General features: G+C 41.6%; 1 protein-coding gene across 1 annotated transcript in view; it reads left to right on the top strand.

The window, feature by feature from the left end:
• The window catches only part of LOC117514376 (phosphatidylinositol 4-phosphate 5-kinase type-1 alpha-like), a 34746-nt gene extending 20093 nt beyond the window's left edge, over positions 1 to 14653 (top strand). Inside the window, exons 8-16 of the mRNA XM_034174804.1 lie at positions 7944 to 8179; positions 8644 to 8727; positions 9546 to 9594; positions 9767 to 9851; positions 11043 to 11213; positions 11369 to 11501; positions 11597 to 11659; positions 11759 to 11858; positions 11952 to 14653. Of these exons, the coding sequence (XP_034030695.1) occupies positions 7944 to 8179; positions 8644 to 8727; positions 9546 to 9594; positions 9767 to 9851; positions 11043 to 11213; positions 11369 to 11501; positions 11597 to 11659; positions 11759 to 11858; positions 11952 to 11954 (924 nt within the window). The 3' untranslated portion in view covers positions 11955 to 14653. The remainder of the gene's footprint in view (positions 1 to 7943; positions 8180 to 8643; positions 8728 to 9545; positions 9595 to 9766; positions 9852 to 11042; positions 11214 to 11368; positions 11502 to 11596; positions 11660 to 11758; positions 11859 to 11951) is intronic.
• The last annotated feature ends 434 nt before the right edge of the window (positions 14654 to 15087 follow it).

The following is a 15087-nucleotide window of genomic DNA, read 5'->3' as shown; positions in this document are numbered from 1 at the left end:
TGCCAAATGGTACCTGAAGGAATCTCAGACCATGACAAACAAAATTCTTTGGTCTGATGAGATAAAGATTGAACTCTTTGGTGTGAATGCCAGGAGTCATGTTTTGGACCGGGCACCATCCCTACAGTGAAGCATGGTGGTGGCAGCATCATGCTGTGGGGATGTTTGTCAGCAGCAGGAACTGGGAGCCTAGTCAGGATTGAGGAAAAGATGAATGCAGTAATGTACAGACACATCCTAGATGAAAACCTGCTCCAGAGCGCTCTTGACCTCAGACTGGGGGATGGTTCATCTTTCAGCAGCACAGTGACCCTCAGCACACAGCCAAGATATCAAAGGAGTGGCTTACAACTCTGTGAATGTCCTTGAGCAGCCCAGCCAGCCCCCAGACCTGAATCTGATTGAACATCTCTGAAGAGATCTGAAAATGCCTGTGCACCGACACTCCCCATTCAACCTGATGGAGCTTGAGAGGTGCTGCAAAGAGAAATGGGCAAACTGCCCAAAGATAGGTGCACCAAGCTTGTGGCATCATATTCAAGAAAACCTGAGGCTGTAATTGCTGTCAACGATGCATCAACAAAGTATTGAGCAAAGGGTGTGAATACCAGTGGTGTCAAAAGTACACACATTTGTTATTTAAGTAGAAGTATAGATACTGCAGTTTAAAAACACTCTGGTAAAAGTTGAAGTATCAACTTGACCTCTTTACTCAAGTAAAAGTGAAAAAGTATGTGCTCCAAAACCTACTTAAAGTATAAAAGTATAAAGTAACCTTTAAAAAAAAAAAAAGGTAGATGCCACTATATGAATTGAAAGCTTAATTTAAAAACTGATTCGTTCTACATGTGGCCCAAAACCCAAAATTACGCCCCAACACCACCTGCACGAAAATGTTTCAATTCTAGAAGCTCTGAAATGCAATCTGGGACTATTCCAGACAATAAACTGCAGTGAGTGCAGCATCCATTTAGTGAAGAAAAAAAAAACCCCACAACTTTCCTTATTCAAATTCATTCCAGTAGTATTCTGCTCTTACTAGGATGCAGCAGTTTTCTAGTTTTGCAGATAGTTCTGGAGGAAATCACTGAAGAAATTAACACATAGAAAATATGGTTTGACCAAAACAAACTGTCATTAAATAAGACAGGGATGAAGTGGAGGTGTAAGAGTCACTAGGTGTTCACAGGAAACATTTATTTATGTATGTATGTATTTATTTACACTCAACAAAAATATAAACGCAACACTTTTGGTTTTGCTCCCATTTTGTATGAGATGAACTCAAAGATCTAAAACTTTTTCCACATATACAATATTACCATTTCTCTCAAATATTGTTCACAAACCAGTCTGAATCTGTGATAGTGAGCACTTCTCCTTTGTTGAGATAATCCATCCCACCTCACAGGTGTGCCATATCAAGATGCTGATTAGACACCATGATTAGTGCACAGGTGTGCCTTAGACTGCCCACAATAAAAGGCCACTCTGAAAGGTGCAGTTTTATCACACAGCACAGTGCCACAGATGTCGCAAGATTTGAGGGAGCGTGCAATTGGCATGCTGACAGCAGGAATGTCAACCAGAACTGTTGCTCGTGTATTGAATGTTCATTTCTCTACCATAAGCCGTCTCCAAAGGCGTTTCAGAGAATTTGGCAGTACATCCAACCAGCCTCACAACCGCAGACCACGTGTAACTACACCAGCCCAGGACCTCCACATCCAGCATGTTCACCTCCAAGATCATCTGAGACCATCCACTCGGACAGCTACTGGAACAATCGGTTTGCATAACCAAAGAATTTCTGCACAAACTGTCAGAAACTGTCTCAGGGAAGCTCATCTGCATGCTCGTCGTCCTCATCGGGGTCTCGACCTGACTCCAGTTCGTCGTTGTAACCGATTTGAGTGGGCAAATGCTCACATTTGCTGCCGTTTGGCACGTTGGAGAGGTGTTCTCTTCACGGATGATGCGAAGATGTGTTGCACTGCATGAGGCAAATAGTGGTCACACCAGATACTGACTGGTATCCCCCCCAATAAAACAAAACTGCACCTTTCAGAGTGGCCTTTTATTGTGGGCAGTCTAAGGCACACCTGTGCACTAATCATGGTGTCTAATCAGCATCTTGATATGGCACACCTGTGAGGTGGGATGGATTATCTCAACAAAGGAGAAGTGCTCACTATCACAGATTCAGACTGGTTTGTGAACAATATTTGAGAGAAATGGTAATATTGTATATGTGGAAAAAGTTTTAGATCTTTGAGTTCATCTCATACAAAATGGGAGCAAAACCAAAAGTGTTGCGTTTATATTTTTGTTGAGTATATGTATGTTCATTGTTAGTTGCTTTTATATTTCTGTTGTGTTTCTATTCAGGTTCTTTTTGCCTCTTTCTCTAAAATTGTATGATTATTAATATATAAACAAAAATAAATTTAAGAAATATTACAATTTGAAAACAAATGCACCCGAACGTGATAACAGCCGCAATTGCTTAATGCTAAGTTTTAACATTGAAAATGCCATAGACATGCTAACGCGTTAGCATCGCTCCCGTTTTTAAGTTATAAAATACATCAGTCAACTGTTTCCGAAGACCATAACAGGTTGGTTTAACATAGAAAAGGTAAATAATACTCACAGAAGTATGCTCTTTAGGGTTTTAGCGGGGGAAAATTAAGCGAAAGAAAGAATAAACGAAGCAATAGGTCGAAGCATTGCTTCAATCTGCGAACCACTGCTTCGATTGGTTCACGGTTCAAAGCAAAGCCGCACTGCAGAAAAGTTGATTACAGGCGCACATGACGTGAAATATATATATATATAAACATTACACTGAAGCCAAGAGTAATGAGGCTGTTTGTTTTAAAAATGTAAGGAATAGAAAGTACAGATACTTGTGTGAAAAAGTAATGAGTAGAAGTCAGAAGTAGGCAGAAAAATAAGTAATGGAGTAAAGTATAGATACCTAAAAAGTGTACTTAAGTACAGTAATGAAGTATTTGTACTTCGTTACTTGACACCTCTGGTGAATACTTATGTACTCACTCACTCGCTCATCTTCAACCATTTACTCCAATTAGAGTGACGAGGGGCTGGAGCTTATCCCAGCAGTCATAGGGTGTGAGGCGGGGTACACCCTGGACAGGTTGCCAAAATATGAAAAATATGATTAAACATGATTTAGTTTTTATTTGTTGGTTTGTTTTTTGCTGGCGTTTTTGGATGTTCTTTTGTTATGTCATATTTTTTACAAAGTGTGTGACTCAGCATGTTCTGCCACATGCATGCATGTGCATGTACAAGGTGAGGGCAACAGTGAACCAGGTGAAGTAAAGACAACATGTGACTTGAGGTCAATAGGTGTTTTCCAAGAATAAATCTAAGAGCTCCATCTTTGTGGGGAGTTTAAAGTCTGGACCCTCTGTGCAAGCTGATTAGTCTTAAAATGGCAATGACATTGTTTAGCATAGTTATTTCAAGGAAACTGTCATAATGTCATCATAACTGTCATCATAATCATTATGACAAGCCTTGTTAAATGTACTGCATTTATATAGCGCTTTTCCATCTGCATCAAATGCTCAATGCGCTTTACAAATAATGCCTCACATTCACCCCAATGTCAGGGTGCTGCCATACAGGTTACTCACTACACACTGGGAGTAACTAGGGGATGAAGGACCTTGCCCAAGGGCCCTTAGTGATTTTTCCGGTCAGGCTGGGATCTGAACGGTGGCCCCTCTGGTCTCAAGCCCAACGTTTAACCACTAGACCATCACGTCCCCAACATTGTAGTGCACATGGACCTTAATGTTAATGTGGACCAGGTGTTAGAGCTGGCTATCCATTAACCTCAAAGTCATTTAATTGAGTCCTGAATACTGCTGTGTGCCACTGTGAGATTATTAAACAACAAAATATGCCCCCACAATTACTACAACAACAAAAATAAAATCAGCATAACTTCTTTTTTTGACAAGTGACAGGGCATACTAGATAAATAGATGTGTTGACCATCCCCAAGATTTTTAGGCTTTTTTTTCTTCCTAAAAATAAATCTCTTCAATTTTATTTTGTAAAATACATGACAGTTGCACATGAAGAGTGTCCTTGTTTACAAATTTGCCTGGGTGGATCAAGGATCGCCACTTGGGGGGACATAAGGGCTGAATTATTTCTGTCTGACTCTAGAATATCCTGTTGGTGAGTCATAACAGCTCTTTATTTACCTCACACAGTCAACAGAGGAGGGACGAGGTTATGTGATGCCCGCGTCTGTCTGTCTGGTTGCACACACTAAACCTCAATCTGGTGTACATATTACAATGAAGGTTCATGGAGAAGTAGTTCTTGCAAATTCTGGATGTGATCCAGACGTTCCTCTAGATTTGTACTTTGGTTTGTTCCTTTGGTTTATTCAACTTTTTGAAGGAGTTTTTATTGTATTTTTTTTTCTGTAGTATTATTGTATTATGACACCACAGATATCTTGAGGATCAAATGCAGAACTGTAACTGCCTTACTCTTTCTGTTGGAAGAGGTTATTCTTACCCCAGTGGAAGAACTGTGGATAACTCAGCCACATGGGGTGTGCAGCCAGTACATTCTGAGTGCCGGTCCCAAGCCCGGATAAATGAGGAGGGTTGCGTCAGGAAGGGCATCCGGACGTAAAACAAGCCAACCCAACTATGCAGACTAAGAATCGAATTTCCATACCGGATCGGTCGCGGCCCGGGTTAACAATGTCTGCCACCGGTGCTGTTGCCCAACAGGGTGCCGGTGGAAATTGGGCTACTGCTGGGCGAAGACAACGAAGAAGAGGAGGAGAACGTTTCCACAAACAGCGGGAGAAGAAGACTAGAAGAAAACTAGAAGGGTGGAAATGAGAGTAGGGACTTTGAATGTTGGTAGTATGACTGGTAAAGGGAGAGAGCTGGCTGATATGATGGAGAGGAGAAAGGTAGACATATTGTGTGTGCAAGAGACCAAGTGGAAGGGAAGTAAGAGCAGGAGCATCGGCGGTGGGTACAAGTTGTACCATGGTGAGGACAGGAAGAGAAATAGTGTTGGGGTCATTTTAAAGGAAGAGTATGTTAAAAGTGTGTTGGAGGTTAAGCGAGTGTCTGACAGGGTGATGAGTGTGACGTTGGAAATTGAAGGGGTGATGATGAATATCATCAGTGCATATGCCCCACAGGTAGGTTGTGAGATGAAGGAGAAAGAAGATTTCTGGAGTGTGTTAGATGAGGTGGTGGAGAGTGTGCCCAAGCATGAAAGAGTGGTGATAGGAGCAGACTTCAATGGCCATGTTGGTAAAGGGAACAGAGGTGATGAGGAAGTAATGGGTAGATATGGTATCAAGGATAGGCATGGGGAAGGACAGATGGTAGTTGATTTTGCAAAAAGGATGGAAATGGCTGTGGTGAATACCTACTTTAAGAAAAGGGAGGAGCACAGGGTAACATATGAGTGGAGGAAGGTGCACACAGGTGGACTACATTCTTTATAGGAGATGCAAGCTAAAAGAAATCAGAGACTGTAAGGTGGTGGCAGGAGAGAGTGTCGTTAGACAGCATAGGATGGTTGTTTGTAGGATGAATTTAGAGGTAAAGAAGAAGAAGAGAGTGAGAGCTCAACAAAGGATCAGATGGTGGAAGCTGAAGGAGGAAGACTGTTGTGTGAAATTTAGCGAGCAGGTGAGAGAGGCACTGGTTGGAGGGGAAGCAATTTTGGACAACTGGAAAAGTACTGCAGATGTGGTGAGGGAGACAGCTAGGACAGTACTGGGTATGACATCTGGACAGTGGAAGGAAGACAAGGAGACTTGGTGGTGGAGTGAAGAGGTCTAGGAAAACATAAAGAGAAGTGGCAGAAGCGAAGGAAAAGGCATATTGCGAGCTGTACAAGAAGTTGAATAGTAAGGAAGGAGAAAAGGACTTGTACCGATTGGCCAGTCAAAGGGACAGTGCTGGAAAGGATGTGCAGCAGGTTAGGGTGGTAAAAAATGCACATGGTAATGTGCTGACAAGTGAGGAGTGTGTGCTGAGAAGGTGGAGGGAATATTTTGAAGAGTTGATGAATAAAGAAAATGAGCGAGAGAAAAGGCTGGATGATGTGGTGAGAGTAAATCAGGAAGTACAAGAGATTAGTAAGGAAGAAGTGAGGGCTGCTATGAAGAGGATGAAGAGTGGAAAGGCAGTTGGTCCAGATGACATTCCAGTGGAGGCATGGAAATGACTCAGAGAGATGGCAGTAGAGTTTCTAAACAGATTGTTTAATAAAATCTTGGAAAGTGAGAGGATGCCTGAGGAGTGGAGACAAAGTGTGCTGGTTCCTATTTTCAAGAACAAGGGTGATGTGCAGAGCTGCAGTAACTACAGAGGCATAAAGTTGATCAGGCACAGCATGAAGTTATGGGAAAGAGTAGTAGAAGCTAGGCTTTGAAAACAGGTGAAGATCTGTGAGCAGCAATATGGTTTCATGCCGGGAAAGAGCACTACAGATGCAGTGTTCGCTCTGAGAATACTGTTGGAGAAGTACAGAGAAGGCCAGAAAGAGTTACACTGTGTGTTTGTGGACTTAGAAAAAGCTTATGACGGTGCCAAGAGAAGAGCTGTGGTATTGTATGAGGAAGTCTGGAGTGGCAGAGAAGTATGTTAGGGTAGTGCAGGACATGTACAAGAATAGTGTGACAGCGGTGAGATGCGCAGTCGGAATGACAGACTCATTCAAGGTGGAGGTGGGATTACACCAAGGATCAGCTCTGAGTCCTTTCTTGTTTGCAGTGGTTATGGACAGGTTGACGGATGAGATCAGACAGGAGTCCCCATGGACTATGATGTTTGCAGATGACATTGTGACCTGTAGTGAGAGTAGAGAGCAAGCTGAGTCTAGTCTGGAGAGGTGGAGATATGCTTTGGAGAGAAGGGGAATGAAAGTCAGTAGAAGCAAGACTTACATGTGTGTGAATGGGAGGGAGCCCAGTGGAATAGTGCAGTTACAAGGAGTAGAAGTGGTGAAAGTAGATGAGTTTAAATATGTGGGGTCAACTGTTCAAAGTAATGGAGAGTGTGGTAAAGAGGTGAAGAAGAGAGTGCAGGCAGGTTGGAGTGGGTGGAGAAAGGTGGCAGGAGTGATTTGCGACTGAAGAATATCAGCAAGAGTGAAGGGGAAAGTTTACAAGACAGCAGTGAGACCAGCTATGTTGTATGGCTTAGAGATGGTGGCACTAACAAAAAGGAGGCAGAGCTGGAGGTGGCAGAGCTGAAGAGGTTGAGATTCTCTTTGGGAGTAACAAGAATGGACAAGATTAGGAATGAACATATCAGAGAATAATGTCCCACGTTGTTGCACACTCAGCGCATTGTTAAGTTCTGTTGCGTTGTTAATGATGCGACTTGTGTCTACACACGCCCCCATATTCATCCAACCGTCAATTGCTGAACAATTCAGATCGCTCCAGTTTGCTCCTCAAAATTCACAGCAGAAGAACTTCGTGACTGTATGTCTGTGCCATGAAGTAGTGCAGAGAGGAGGAGACTAAGAGAGCCAGATGTGTGGCTCCACGCGGCTCTCGTCTTGCGCATTATCCCACACATCAGGCACATGCAGCAGCAGCAGGTGGAACACCTGCAGGAGCGCGTTGAGGAGCATTGGAACAAATCCTTTAGCCGACTTGGTGTCACTGTCCTTCAGCATACTGCAGCAATGAACATGTTCCACGAAAATCATGAATATCACACACCAGCACACATTATTAAGAAACCTATTCAAATGCGTTAAGTCATGTTAAGAATGTGCGAAATATGACATTGGTAATGCGTCTTGCCTATGTGTAAACACACTATAAGTCTGGAGTTGTATGACGTGCACTGTCTGTGTCAGTTATGTCAGCTCTCAGTATATGACTTGTGTATTATATTGTATAGCTCTTGCAGAGTTTCAAGATCATGGACTACAGTCTGTTGATGGGCATCCACAATATGGACCAAGCCAGCAGAGAGAGGGAGCGTGGTGGAGCCTCTTCAGGAGACAGTGGGGGTTCTGAGGGAGCAGTAACCCCTGATCAGCGTCGACCACAAGCTCAGAAGAGTCTCTACTGTACAGCAATGGAGTCCATTCAGGGTGAAGCTCGAGGGAAAGGAGCACTGGATTCAGGAGACAAGTAAGTCTGATCAGCTAATAGGTTGCTGTGCCAGAGCTACATTCATATGAAATCCTTCCATGTTTACAACACAGCCACTGCTTAAAAAAATAATGCAAAAATAACTATTTGTCTGATTAAGTTGTGTGAAAAGACTCTTCTCTGGGGTAGAAAATTTGACCTGATCCAAAAAATATTGAATTTTTATTATTATTATTATTATTATTATTATTATTATTATTGGTGGGTAATTAGATCTGAAAATGCACCAGAATGCATCTGAGGGGAACCCGCCCTCCAGGGGCTTCAAGCCTTCAAGCCGTGCCAAAAACTTTAAGTTTTTTTTTTTTTTTCTTTCTATGGCCCACTTTCATCACTGGTTAATATAAACATACTGTAGTTACATGCAGACCCTGGCAATCACAAGAGTGTATGCCTCTGGCAGCATCTCTAATATCTGATTGCCATGATGTTCCTCCTTCTAGTATGGGTGGAATCCCAGCTCGTAATACCAAAGGAGAGAGATTACTGATTTACATCGGTATCATTGATATTCTCCAGTCCTACAGGTTGGTATCACACGCCTGCAATTTCTGCATTTACTGCCTGCATTGCATATTTTTGGAAGCTTTAGGGCCCTGTCCCACTGGCGTTTAGGAGGATTTGCGTATGGATTGCGCACAAAATTGGCCCATATTCGCCAAACATCCGCAATATCCGTGTAACATGCCTGTATGAGTTGGCCGTCATGTAAATCCACAAAGACGTAATAGCTGCTGCAATCCAGTACTTTTATTTAACACCAACAAAAGGAAGAGTTGCTGTTTACCCACAACTCACGCAGAAGTCTGTTTTTTATAACACTCTAAAAAAAAAAAGAAAAGAAAAAAACACCGTCTCACACCCCAAACGGCTTCCCCCCTCCCGCTCCCCAAACTCATGAACAGTTAACCCTCGCATGACAACAAGAACATTAACTCTGTGATCAACTTGTCCAAGTCCAGCAAATGCTCCAGAGGCTGTATTGTTGGTGTGAATAGTGATGCCGACAGCCCGAGTGCACTTCTTTTATGACCGCAATGCAGATGCCGTGCACGCGCAACACGTGCGCAATGCATTCATAATACACCCGTAATACTGCCTTGATAATGTCAATGTGTCGGATCAGTTTCCTCACTACATGCGTTATATAACTGTGATTGTTCATCATATATTCGCTATATATTATTAATATATCCGTTATACTGGGACATTTGTCATTTTTGGCCATTTTTGTTGCGGACGACAACGAACACCCACAATTTGTGTACTGATTCATGCGCAATTAATCTTCTCCCCAGTGGGACAGGGCCCTTAGTTTATGATGATATGATGTGGTGTATTTTAGATTTATTAAGAAGTTGGAGCACTCTTGGAAGGCTTTGGTTCATGATGGGGTAAGAGTCTAAACTAAACTGTCATCAATCAGGATATTCATTCAAATTCCCCAAGAAAATTAAACCCTGCTTACAGGCTGAAGAACAGAGGCTGTTGCTGTTTACATTTATAGGACGGCTGCATATGCATGTGTAGATATGTGTCATTCTCTCTCTCTGCTTTTCACTGTAGGACACAGTGTCAGTTCACAGACCTGGATTCTATGCAGAACGTTTTCTGCACTTCATGTGCAACACAGTGTTTAAGAAAATTCCATGTAAGTCTGTGTGTACATTTTAATATTTCATTGACTTGTTTCACTTCAATTTATTAAGTACTTTCAAGTAAAATATTCAGAGTGCATTACTATTTAAAACATGAGTGCAGAAGAAATTAAATCACATATAATTAACACACAAAATTCAAAGAAAAATAAGCAACAAGAACAACTAGAATTCTTCAATGTAATACAGGGGTGGCCAAGTTCGGTCCTCGAGAGCCACCTTCCTGACACTCTTAGTTGTCTCCCTGCCCCAACACACCTGAATCCAATGAAAGACTCGTTAGCAGACTGGATTGGATTCAGGTGTGCTGGAGCAGGGAGACAACTAAGAGTGTCAGGAAGGTGGCTCTCGAGGACCGAACTTGACCACCCCTGATGTAATACATACTAGTAGATAAATACTAGGAAAAGATAAGTTTTAAGACTAGCTAAATTAAATTGTGTCAAATTACTTTTTATTATCCTTCTATATTTTCATGTTTGATATTTAATGTTCACCCTTTCTTGCCACATTTTCCTTTTCTGTGCTCAAAGTGTGAAAGGGTTTGGCTTGAGCACTAGCTGTAGCAGCACACTCAACATTTAAAATGGATTAAATCATATTGTGTAGCATTTGCTTTTGTATAATTTCTCTCAGTCAAAGGAATCTTAATGCAAGCCTGCCAACATGGTGCTGATGTTGTGAGAACAAAGGATATTATCCCTTGGTAATAGATGTGCTGCATAGTGGGAAGCAGTGGTGTGCGATTGTAGAACATGTTGGTGGTGTTTCCACTCTTACTGGAACTGATCATTAACAGACATTACAAGTAGTGCTATTTTAATTTGTGACATGAAGCCACTCTGGATCCCTCGTCTTCTGCCATGACTCCTTCTTGTTTAAGTGTCCAGCAGCACAGGGCACAGATGCAGATTTGACAGTCAATGCAGAATTGCCTCATGGCACAATACTTTTTGCAGCACAGATGTGACAAAAACATGTCAACATTGATAAACGGAGTTGATAAGTTTGGAGGGATACAGTTCTGATGATGAGACAACTTGCAACCACAGCAGCCCAGCACCCCGGCACCGCAATACTTGTTCCCACTTTAGGCACAAGAGTGATGCAAAGAATACAGAGATGAAATGTACCTGAATTGTTCATCAGTTTTCACTTTTTTCTCTCATATTATTGTTTTTCAGTAAAACCATCACCATCTAAGAAGAGTCGTGGTGGAGGTCAGGGAGGACTGAGGAGGGCCCCAACCCTTGGAACACACACTCCTCTGTCTCATGCAGTCGGACACTCAGCTTTTGACTCGAGAGTGGTCTACCATGGCCACTTGAAGAGCATAGATTCAGAAACGGACAGTGGTAAGAAATGAGTGTGCACCAACAGTGAAATTAGATGGTTCATTTTATACAAAATAACAAAAATTTCACTCAGGTCTATGCTCAACTAATGTTGCTTGTGGTATTTAAAAAAATGATAAAAATAAATAACATTTTTGTGTTGCCTTTTTTGCCAGGCATCCAGTTGGGCAGGCCAGATTTGGTCCCAAGAACCCCCCCACCAGAGGAAAACCCTGCTGACTGTGAGGCCAACCCATCCAGCTCAGCACAAGGCAGCACGGGCCTCGTCTCCACCTCTCCTCCCTTACAGTAAAACATCTGTCAACAGAACAAAGCTGTGATTTTTGTCACACCATTCTTTTGCTTTTTTTTTGTATTCTTCATTCTGACAGTCTTCTCTGTAGGTCTGTAGGAGTGGAAGTGCACAAATCACAAGGCACAGATAACGACCAAGGGGCTTTTCGCAGGTACTGATGGTATTCAAAAAGTCATGTGATGCACATCTATCAATAGCTTTGTGTCTCACATCACCAGTGGTCTCATTCTTTGTCTATTCTTTCTGGCAGTATGGGACCAGAAGGACCTGGGGAGAATTCAGGCAACCTTTCTGGAAATGAAGATGTAGTGTCTCTGTCAGACATTGTCCCGGAAACCAACATCTGCTTTGTAAGTCTGGCTGTGTTCTCTGTAAATCAGGCATTTTATCATTGAATTTTATTTGTAGATTTATCAGATTCAGTCTTTTGTTCAACTTCACAGTAAGAACGAAAGCTATGCCCATCTAAAGATGAAGTATTTCTCGAAGAGATGAAGTGGGCCCATGTCAGGAAGAAGAGAGTGAAAATTATGCCAGGACAGCAGACTTCCACTGCACATCTGTTTTCTCACCCGGGAACACCGGGGTCGCTGGATGAAGCAGTTGGATGCAGTGCGGTTTGCAGATTTGAGCAAATCAGTTGGTAGGAACATCGTAGAGGAGACTTCGCTTGGCCGTAGGTTTTGGCAGTTAGCGATGCAGTCTATTGCTGCTTGTTAAATAACTGTTACATTGCTGTGTCCACATTTTTATTAGTACTTCTTCCAAAGTGATCATAAGCATGTTTAAAAGTAAATAAATAAAAAGTGTCCCAGCCCTGAATTGGCAGCTCTTGTACAGCCCCAGCATTTTTATATTGATTAATAGTAGTTTTTTAAGTACTGGTAGGCAGAACTTGACGTTCACCGTTTGTCTGCTGTGGCGACATAATTCTGCAAGACTGATGTGCATGTAATGAGCAGCCCAAGTCATAGTCACCTGCGAATGCTCATGGCTGAGCAGAGCAGTTATTACAAAAGTTCTTCAGCTGTAGTTTATTGTAGGAAGATGATGAGTTTTCTATATGTGCAGAATTTCATTTGTCACTGCTGTACTTGTTCAAGGTTTTTTTTTTTTGTTTTGTTTTGTTTTTTTGTGCCATTGCACTACAAATTCTCTATTTCATCATTTCCACACCCAAGTATTGACACTAATATATTATTTTTCTAGTACGTGTAGCACACGTAGTAACTGAGCCACTGTGATGAGACATTTCCCCCAGGTATGGAAGTACGGGGTGGAAAGTGTCTCAATTGCAGTACAGCATCCTGCACCAACAAACTGTGTATCTTATCTACTTCGGCTGTTTCTCGCTCCTACGGGTGCAACAGATCACAAAACATATGGATCGAATTAGATCAGATCATTTTACAAGTAAGGAATTTTTGCCAATGGTACTGAATGAAAATAAGATGTCTAATGCGTATAATACTTTAAAATAAGAGGTGCTTTGACAGCACACACTTCCATCAACATTTCAGTAAATATTTTAACCACAGGGTCTTATAAAGAGAAAGCTGAGGGAGAACGAAAATACAGGAATTTCCTCATGCTGTATTTCCCTTGACATAATGAGAACATTTATTTGACACAGCTCATGGCACTGCACCACATGATTCTTCCATCCAGCTAGAGCCTGGCCGTGGCAAGCCCTCCTCAGCAGATGAACAGCCCCCCTTTCCAACTGAAACTCATTAGATTCCCAGATTCTGTGTCCCAGAGCCCACTTGGTAGAATCAAGACTGCATGAGGAAAACTCTGTACCCCCCAATTCTTGATATTTCACAGTGATCCTTTCTGTGCTTTGACCCTGACAAGTGTTGAGGTTGCACTTTGCTGTCTTGAGTAGAGCACAAAGCTGCAGAGGCAGCCTGATTTTAATGCTCTGTTCACCTGAGCACACAACTGCTTTGATTTTACTGCATCTTTGCAGCAAGATTTGCGCAACTATTACTTTAAAAACAAGCCACTGTGACAATAAATCTGTATTTCACACAAAAAATTTTAACTTCATAATCTGCAGTTGATACGAATGCTGAAATGTGGGCGGTGGTCCCATATACAGTCCATTACACCACTAATCACTCCATTTATCATTTATCTCGCTAACGACAATGGACTTTCATTCCAGGTGCTAACTGTTAGCACTTGATATAATCTGATGGTTGTCCCACAATGTTTTCTCGGTTGCTTCTCTTTATTGTATTTTGTTATAACTAACATTAAATCTGTTTCTTACATGCATTGTTTAAAAAGCGTTCCAACAAAGTGTTGATAATCTTCTGGTTTTTTTAAAAAAAAGACAATTTACAGAATTGTTGCTTGGTAGCGTTAGTCTGATTTGATAGTGTTCTCCTGCTGCCTTTAGTTTAAAATGCTTTTATTGTTAAGCTCATTCAGGAAGTGATGAATGTGTATCAGTTGTGACTTGACAAAGCTTTTATTCTTTGCAGCACTTATTTTCAGCACACTTAATGAAGGTTAGTGTGTGTGGTGATTGCTGGATGCAGAATGGTGCTGCTGGTTTGTACTACACCATAGCACAAGGAAACATCTCCCCCTTTGGTGTCTAAAGGGCGGCACTTCAGTGTAGACACTACAGTATATACAAACAAACTAATGCAATATGAACCATAATCTACCACATTTCAGTTTTAAGAAGTATATTTATTAATGTTTGTTGTAGAGTAAAATGATGAAGTTGTATTATGTACCTTAGATGATTGTATGTTTACTGACAGAAGGATGTCTGAAGTATTTTTGTTCATTACATATAGGGAGGAAGGGAGGATATGACAATTTCACATTTTATATTTCAATTTCAGAATTGTGACATGTAAAATCTTTTCTGTCCATGATTGTTTTTTTTTTGTTGTTCTTTTTCATGCTTTTCTACAAGGCTTATTAGACAGTGTTGCCGATTGTCCTATATGCTTCAATTACTATATTTTTATGGTGTATAAAATGTGTATATGTACATAGGAGTCACAGAATTGCCTTCTCATGCAACATGCTGCCTGTTCTTCCTGCCATCATGTTTTAGTTATGTGGTGGTGATGTTTTTCATCGCTGTTTTCAAAGAATTAAACATATTTTCTAAATCTTGTTACTGGTCTCTATTTCAATTTTTCTTTAATATAGCGTCAAATCACAACAAAGTTGCCTCAAGGCGCTTCAAACAAGTAAAAATCTAACCAACCCCCAGAGCAAGCACACAGACGACAGTGCTAAGGAAAAACTCCCTCTGATGAAAGGGGTGACCCTCTGCTTCAGCCATGCTACTACCGACACAATTTACAGAACAATTCACAAAAAGAAAATGCAGGAAATGTTGCCGGTGCGCAGGACAGGAGAGTACAGAAACCACGACCATCTCTGGATGGAACCACACCTTAAACAGAGGGGGGAAAAAACAGGCATAGTATAATTTGTCGGCATTAAGCAACAAGAAAAAGGAAATACTAAGGTGACCGCCGGCCACTATCCCAGAATTTAGATAAAGTTGAGGCTATGGTTTTAAGGTGAGTGGAAGCTAGACTT

Source organism: Thalassophryne amazonica, chromosome 7 (assembly GCF_902500255.1).
Source record: "Thalassophryne amazonica chromosome 7, fThaAma1.1, whole genome shotgun sequence".
NCBI lineage: Eukaryota > Metazoa > Chordata > Actinopteri > Batrachoidiformes > Batrachoididae > Thalassophryne > Thalassophryne amazonica.
The sequence above is the reverse complement of the archived record's forward strand: the minus strand, read 5'-3'. Positions and strand labels throughout refer to the sequence as shown.